Here is an 8,813-nt window from a genome sequence, read left to right as displayed (position 1 = left end):
CTTTGTGGTGATGTGGGGTGTCAATGTCCCATCACTGGGTCTGTCACACTCTCCCTGTATGCTAGCTAAAGGTCTGGCCTAGAAGATGCCATGGTCCCCTCGGGGGTGTGGGTAAGAACCAGCCCCCTGCGGTGAAGAGAAATGGTCTGGGGGGGACCCTCAGAGTGAGTCGGTGTTGGGGGTCAAGGAGTGCTGGGCTACTAATCCATGCTTTGTGTCTAGATCTGGGACATCAAGGATTACTGTGCACATTCTGACAAGCAGACAAACCATCCTAGTGAGATCAACAAGTTTCGGTTCTTAATTTCTGAACGGATTCAGGTCAGCCTCCCAAACTACAGTCCCCCGGAGGAGAAGAAGGTAGGATGATTACTGGGCAATTGCTGAGAAAAGTGCCTCTGAGCCCCGCCAATGAGTTGGGACCATGGTTCCCACACTGAGATTCGGAATCTTCCATGTTTTCTGTCCAAGGTTGTCTGATTGATGTGGAAAAGGTTTTCTGCTCACCAGAAGTCACTATTAACCAGTGAAACATAAGTATGCACACACCAAACACACTCACGTGCACACACATGTATACACGTACACACATATGCATACCTTCCATGGGCTTTGATCTTTGCAATGAAGGCCCTGAGGTCATAAATTCCTTTAAAAATTAATGAAAATATTTATGTATTTTCTTGAGTAGGTAATGCATTTGCGTGTGTGCTAAGTCGCTTCAGTCGTGTCCCAGTCTTTGTAACTCTATGGACGTAGCCTGCCAGGTTTCTCTGTCCTTGGGATTTTTTAGGCAAGAATACTGGAGTGGGTTGCCATGCCCTCCTGCAGGGGATCTTCTCAACCCAGGGATCGAACCCACATGTCTTTTGTCTCCTGGCGGGTTCTTTACCAATAAGGCCATGTTGGGAAGCCCAGATAATGCATCTACGTAGTTCAGAAATCACTGGCTATTTCCCCGATGACTAGTGAATTTGAGCACCTTTTCCTTAGTTGTCAGGAAAATGTAAATTAAAGCCCAAAGGTGGTATCACTGCTTATCTACCAGAATGACTAAAACTGAAATGACAGGCAATGCCAAATATTGGCAAGAATATAGGTCAACTGGTGATAACCCATCTAAAATTGCTTATTTTGATGGTTGTAACTCTGAATATATGAAAAGCCACCGAAGCCAGCACTTTAAATAGGTACGTTGTGTGTGAATTGTATTTCAATAAAACTGTGTTTAAAAGCTATAGAAACAATAGGACAAATATTCTTTTTTGGTTTTGTTTTTTTTTAACGAATCTTTGTTTGTAATTGTTTATCTACACATCTGGTAATTTATCCCAAGGAAGTAGTATGTAAAAGGACGTCAATCTAAGGCCTTTAATGCTACTGCCGTACTGCATTCCAGAAAGTTTATGTAGGTTTTCACTTTATTAGTTTGTTTTGCTTTATCCTTGACAGCATAAAGTTTTTATCATTAACAGTATTTATCTGAGTGTGTGCCCCCTGATAGATATAGAAGGCATTCAATAAATAAATGTTTAAAGTGAAAAAAAAAAAACCTTTTACTGATTTTTAGATATAAACAGTTTCTTTTGATTTTATGAAAATATCTTTGCTTATATTGACATCTGTCCTTATTTTATTGGCTATATATATTTTGTGAATTACCTCTTCATGTCCTTGGTCCAGTTTTCTTTTGTGGTGACCATCTTTTATAAATGATGTACAATCATCTTAAAACATATTAAAAGACATTAACTCATTGCCTGTCATATGTATTACAACATCCCCTCCCCCCAGGTTGTCATTTGCCTTTTAATTTATGATGAGTTTTAAATTACAACATATTTTTTGGTGGTCAATTTTTCTTCCCATTGTGATATTTCCTGTCGCTTATCACTTCCTTATCAGAGATAATAGTCATTCTTTCTCTTCAATATTTTATGGTTTCATTAAAAAGGATTCTTCAACCCTTCTAGTGTTTACTTATAAGATATAAGACAATGATTTAAGTTTCACTACTTAGTTTATCAGGAATTCCAACACTGTTGATTGAATCCTGTTCTCTATTACCACCAATTTCCTACCATTCTTGTTATCAACGTTTTAAATATATATTTGGGTTGGTTTCTGAGATATTGTCTTCCATTGTCTAGTTTTTATTACTGTGATGTAACATACTCGAGTATGATAAAACATGTCCTCCTTCATTAATTTTGTTTTATTTGAAAATAGTCTTGGATATTTACACTCATTTTCCAATTAAGTAGGATTTTATTCTTTCATAGTACACTGTGATATATCACTCCAGTTCTCACTATTCCATGCCTGATGCCCAACTAAATATCTTGAAAAAAAGACCTGGGTTCTTGTCTAGCCCCATCTCTTTCTAGCTGTGTGGTTCTGGGCTGATTACTGAATGTTTCTGACTCTCACTTCTCTCCTCTCTGCAGTGGTGAGACTCATACACATTCCATAAGGTTATTCTGATGTGCAAACGAAATAATCTGTACACAGGAAGCGGGCAAGCAATACAACAATATGCATTTTTTTTTTTAATGATTTTACTGAAGGGACCAGTGAGGGCCAGAGAAGTGCTTGGATTTACGTAAGGTCACCAGAAAGTTCATGTGGGGGTGTATCTAGAACTAGAACTGTGGCCCATGTCCCAGCTCCTTCCAGAAGCCTCTGCTACCTCCAGCCCTGGGTGCCCTCTGCTGAGCCAGCGTCTTGGGAGTTTAATTAATTCTCTTGCACTGTCCCCTGTAGGTGGAGGCCGGCCAGACCATTTCCCTGATTCCACCCCAGCTTCTGATTAGCTGGAAGGCCCATTTGGATAGTGTGGCAGACATCCTATATGTGGACAGCCTCCAGCTGGTTATAAGTGCTGGCCAGGACCGGGACGTCAAGGCTTGGAAACTCTCTGGTGACGCCATTGGTACGGACGGTCCTGCTGAAGCTCAGTCATGCACCATGGCCCTTCCTGGCCCTGACCCTGTTAGAACACAAGCTGGCATAAACCTCATATCCCATGGGGTGGGAGTTTCAGACCACAGCAGCTGTCTTTCCTCAAATAGTATCACAAGGTGTGAGTCTGTCCAATTGTCCATTCAGCAGTCTGTCCATCCGCTCATTCACTCATCTGCTCAACACTATTTGCCTTTGCATATCAGATCATATATCTGATAAGGTACAGTCCATTCACTTTTTAAAAATAAACTTAATTCTTGAGGTATAACATATGTAATGAAAAGCCCACAAACCAAAAGTATTCTCAGCTTAGTGAATTTTCAGGAGGTAAACGTATAGCCGTATAACCATCATTGTATCAAGAAACAGAACATCACCAGGACTCAGGGCTTCCCTCACCTCCTGACCCACTGTCTCTACCAACACCTTTCCAAAAGTAACCACTGTTCTGGTTCCTAAATCCAAAGCTTATATTAGTCTCGCTTTGAACTTTGTCTAAATGGAATCATTTGATAGTTTCTCCTTTGTGTCTGGCTTCTTTCTTTCAAACACCATATGTTTGTGCCATTCAGCCATTCGTTGACTGTAGCAGCTCATTCATTCTTACTGCTGAGTGGTATTCTGTTGTTGATACCGTACTTTATCTATCTGTGCTATTGTTGGTGGGCATTAGGACTATTGTAGGCTATTAAACGGAGAAGGCAATGGCACCCCACTCCAGTACTCTTGCCTGGAAAATCCCATGGACAGAGGAGCCTGGTGGGCTGCAGTCCATGGGGTCGCTAAAAGTCAGACACGACTGAGCAACTTCACTTTCACTTTTCACTTTCATGCATTGGAGAAGGAAATGGCAACCCACTCCAGTGTTCTTGCCTGGAGAATCCCAGGGACAGGGGAGCCTGGTGGGCTGCCATCTATGGGGTCGCACAGAGTCGGACACGACTGAATGACTTAGCAGTAGCAGCAGCAGGCTATTAAAAACAAACACTGCTGTGAACACCCTCATACAGGTTTTTTTTTGAACAAGTGTATGCATTTCTGTTAGATATGTATTTATAATGGAATTGCTGAACCACAGAGTATACACATTCAGTGTCAGTAGATGCTTTAAACTATCTTTCAAAGTGCTCACCAGTTTTCACTCTTTCACCAGCTGCATACAGCGGCTCTTACTGAGTCATAACTTTGTGACCGCTTGATATCGTCATTGCATTAAATTTTAGCCATTTTGGTGAATATGTAGTGGCATTTTATTGTGGTTTTAATTTGAATCCCTGATGAGTAGAGGTTGAATATCTATTTATGTATTTATTGATCATATGTTTATTGATCAATTGTATATTTTATAGTTGTCCCATGTCTCTCATTTTCTCTTTTGTTCTTTACATTTTTTTTTTCCTGTCTCTGCATTCCATTTTGGATATTTTCTACTGACCTGCCTTCCAGTTCGTTAATCTTGTCTCCTATGTGCAGTCTGCTATTAAATCCATCCAGATACTGTATTTTTTAGTTCTACAACACTCATTTGATTTTTTCTACAAATGTCGATTAATGGTTGAAATTCTGCTTCTTTTCCTCCATTCTATTCATATTTTCCTTTATTTTATTTAACATTTTTACAACAGTTGTTTTAAAGTATTTACCTATTAACTTCAATGTCTGAATTATCTGTGAGTCTGATTCTAATGCCTATTTCTTCTTTTGATTATTGGTTATATTTTCCTGCATTTTCACATGTCATGTATAGAAAAACTCCATGAAACCAAACCAAACAAAAACCCAACCCAAATCAAGCTGAACTTTCCTGAACTTTGTAGAAAAGAAACTGCAAAGACTGAAGCTGATATGATTTTCCTCCAGTGCATTGCTCTTCCCTCTGCATAGCGCTTCTCGTCTCAGTGCGGTTAGGAAGTGAGCTGGGTTGGGGCTGGATTGTAGCTCCAGGAGCCCTAGTTTACTTCTGGGTTCAGCTGATTCCAGGGTAAAGCCTGTTGTGTTTGCTGTTGGCTTCTTCCTCCAGTCAGACTCTTGACTCCTAGTGAGCTCATTCTGTCTTTCTAGCCCAACCCTCAGAACTTAAGCAATTGCAGGCCCTGATCTTCTTTCCACGTGGCGACCGCTCATTTGTCCTATGATCTCTAAGTCTGTTTTTGTTTGTTTCATTTGTCTGTTTCGTTTTTTAGATTATATAACTGAGATCATGAGGCATTTGTCTTTCTTTAACTTGTTTTACTTAACACAGTACTTTCCAGAGCCACCCGTGTTGTCACAAATGGCAAGACTTCTCTTTTTTTATGACTGAGTCATATTCTCTAAGCTCTCCTGTAGGGAAAACAACCATGCCTTTGGGACTCCACTAGACTTAATCTGTCATGCCAGCCAGATTGGCTCTTAGAAACTCTGCTGGTTTCCCTATCTTTGGGTATCTTTCTTCTGCTAAACGGAGCCTGATTCTCACTCACCATGTGTCCATACTCAGAAAATTGCTCCCAGAGAAAAAAGCAGTTGCCAGTTTTAGTTCTTCTGGGAAGGACTCTTTCCTTTCTGTAATTTGGTTTGTCTAGTCTTCTTTGCTTCTATAGCTCTCCAGTGATTTTTTTAAATACAGTTTTTAGAAGTTCCTTTCCATTTACGGTTATTACAAAATATTGGCTGAATTCCCTGTGTTGGGCAGCGTACATCCTTGAGCCTGTCTTACACCTATAGTTTGTACCTCCCCGCTGGTAATCACTAGTTTGTTCTCTATGTCTGTGAGTCTGCTTATTTTTTATTATATTCATCAATTGGTTCTATTTTTTAGATTCCACTTATAAGTGATATAATGTTTGTCTTTGACTGATTTATTTCACTTAGCATATAGCCTTCAAGGTTCATTCTTGTTGCCACAAATGGTGAAATTTTGTTTTTTCTTTATGACTGAGTAGCTTTCAGTCATAAAGTAGCTTTTTACATATCAATTATATGTATTGATATACATACCACATCTTCTTAGGTTGCTTCCGTATCTTGGCAATTATAAATAAAGCTGCTATGAGCATTGGGCTGTATCTTTTTGATTTTTTTTTTTGCATGTATACCCAGGAGTGGGGTTGTTGGATTGTATGGTAGTCCTATTTTTAGTTTTGGAGAACCCCCTATGCTGTTTTTCACAGCGGCCGCACTCATTTACATTCCCACAAATAGTGTACAGGGTTCCTTTTGTTCCAGATCCTCGCCAACATTCATTATCTGTGTTCTTTTTGATGATCACCATTCTCATTGGTGTGAGGTGATATCTTATTCTTCTCCAGTGATTTGTAAAAATATGACTTTGTAACACATCTGCTTTGGTTTTCTTAATTAAAAAGAATTCTGCAGCCTGAAAATGGCCTACAACTCACTATGCCCTGCCCAGAAGTAGGACTCATATTTCTCTATTCTTACTACCTACTTTCTACCCCAGCCCTGATCCTCCACAGACCCATTCCTAATTTCACATCTGATAGGTGGCTGATAGATGCCTGTAGTCTTGCACCATTGCCATTTTATGTGTGAGCCACTTAAAGCCCGTCTGAGGACTATTCAGTCATTGCCATAGAACCTTCTCCATCTTAGCCTATATGTGGGGCAGGATGCTTTAGGCCTGAACTCCAAGTATATCCTAGGCTTAGGGTCTGACTCCTCCAGATATTTGCCAAGTAGCTAGCATAATGCCTGGGATATGTTGGGCATAGTTAGGTGTAGGCCAGGAATAAGGGATTGCTGGCTGCCTCTTGAGGGTGGATGGTGAGGGACAGAGTGTTTAGAGGAGGGAGTGGCTGGCCAGTCCTTGCTACTGAACTGGGTCTGGTTAAATCACAGGGACGTTTGGCTTGAGTGTTTGGAAAAGGCTGCAGGATACCCCAATGATGACTGATGGCGAACTAAATGAAAGATTAAAGAAGGAGGGTGACTTCTTCGACCCCAATGAGAAGACCTTCCATCTAGAGCTGCAGTGAGTTATCACAATGGTCACTAGTCACTGGTCAACTGGTTAACTCTGGTCTGGATCCCAGGAGCTCCCCCTTGTAGGGTAGTGCTGGGCATATGCAGGCAGGGCCTTCAAAATGTCACAGGCATGGGAATTGCAGGTGACTTGACTCTACAGGTGGTGGCTGTGGCCTCAGAGCCCGAGGCTCTGTACTAGCCCAGATCAGCTGTAAGATTGAGCAGTGAAAACCAGAAAATATAAAACCCAAGTCCTTAGATGGGGACCCTGCTCCAGAATCAGGGCCCCTGCTGGGACAGCCCAGGGTTCTGGTCTTGACATATGTGTTATTTCTCTGAGTTGGGGGAGGCAGGTTGCTTGCTACCTGTTCTTTCCTCTGCAGGTTCCTCCTCCACCTGTGCTCTATCCCTATTCCTGACCAAGTCTCAGATAAATTTTTTGTTGTTCAGTTGCTAAGTCATGTCCAACTCTTTGCGACCCCATGAACTGCAGCACACCAGGCTTCCCAGTTCTTCACTATCTTCCAGAGTTTGCTCAAACTCATGTCCATTGAGTCAGTGGTGCTACCCAACCATCTCATCCTCTGTTGTCCCCTTCTCCTCCTGCCTTCCATCTTTCCCAGCATCAGGGTCTTTTCCAATGAGTCAGCGCTTTGCATCAAGTGGCCAAAATATTGGAGCTTGAGCTTCAGTATTAGTCCTTCAATGAATATTCAGGACTGATTTCCTTTAGGATTGACTGGTTTGATCTCCTTGCATCCCAGGGACTCTCAAGAGTCTTCTCCAGCACCACAGTTTGAAAGCATCAATTCTTTGGCACTCAGTCTTCTGAGAGATGGTCCAACTCTCACATCTGTACATGACTACTGGAAAAACCATAGCTTTGGTTGGGTCATTCAAAAAATATTTATTGACTGCCAGGTTGTGCTAGGTTCTGGACATCCAAAACTATCCAGACATAGGTCCTGCCTCAGAGAACTCCCAGTCCACTGAGGGAGATGAATATGTAACCCATGGCTACAGTTCTATGTGGTAAACAATAGGACTATTAAGACAGGCTTGGCTCAGAGGATAATAACCTGACTGGGTGGAGCAAGTAAGGAAGGCTTCATAGAAGAGAGATTTTGGAGTTGGGTTTTGACATGTAGGTAAGAGTTTGTCAGGCACCATAGAGTCCTCGTGGCTCCTATGCTCCTGTCAAGGCTTAGGCTTTTACAGTCCTGTCAGGATATATCAACAAGACAGAGGCAAGGTTCCCCTTGCAGGGAGAGGAAGTTTAGGTGTTCTACAAGGGGAGGCCCAGGGGAAGTCTGGATGGGGTGTCAGGCCTCCATAGAAGAGTATGTCGGGTGGTGGGAGGTGTCGCAGGACTTGTTGGAGGCCAGGATAAGCAGGGCTTTGTTAGTGTTAATTGAACACTTGCCCACTGATGGGCCCTGGGCTGTACAGCCTCAGGGGAGGGATGAGAAGGTTGGAGAGGATCCAGCCCAGAAAGGAGAAACCTGCCTGGGGAGGGATGTCCCACCACGTGGTACAGAGGGCATCTTGTGAAGGAAAGCCCCTCACATCAGGGAGGAGCGAGATCTTGCTGAGGCCCTGATGTACCAGCGGCGGGAACAGGTAGTCCTCTTGGATCTGCTGAATGGGAAGGCAGACATGGAGGCTAAAGCCTGGGCCAGGCTGCAAAAGATAACCCCGATGTCCCCATGGACTGGAAAGCGCTCCCCGGAAGACATTGAGGATACCTGGTGCAAGTGGGAATCCAAGGGCAAGCAGGTGAGGCTGGCGGGGCACTGAGTGGGTAGGGAAGCCCTCAACCCTCAGCCCCGAGCCCTCGCCCTTGCCTGGGACCCCTGCAGGAGAGCAAAGTCCTGGGAGCAGCA

At 42.7% G+C, this 8,813-nt stretch overlaps 1 protein-coding gene across 1 annotated transcript in view; it reads left to right on the top strand.

Annotated features, from left to right (window-relative positions):
* LOC104990001 (WD repeat-containing protein 64-like) overlaps positions 1–8,813 on the top strand; it is a 37,740-nt gene that overhangs the window by 27,100 nt on the left and 1,827 nt on the right. Inside the window, exons 20-23 of the mRNA XM_010841880.1 lie at positions 223–360; positions 2,764–2,932; positions 6,805–6,937; positions 8,502–8,706. Coding sequence (XP_010840182.1) covers positions 223–360; positions 2,764–2,932; positions 6,805–6,937; positions 8,502–8,706 — 645 coding nt within the window. The remainder of the gene's footprint in view (positions 1–222; positions 361–2,763; positions 2,933–6,804; positions 6,938–8,501; positions 8,707–8,813) is intronic.

The sequence above is a fragment of the Bison bison genome, unplaced genomic scaffold (assembly GCF_000754665.1).
Source record: "Bison bison bison isolate TAMUID 2011002044 unplaced genomic scaffold, Bison_UMD1.0 scf7180017864167, whole genome shotgun sequence".
Taxonomy (NCBI): domain Eukaryota; kingdom Metazoa; phylum Chordata; class Mammalia; order Artiodactyla; family Bovidae; genus Bison; species Bison bison.
The sequence above is the reverse complement of the archived record's forward strand: the minus strand, read 5'-3'. Positions and strand labels throughout refer to the sequence as shown.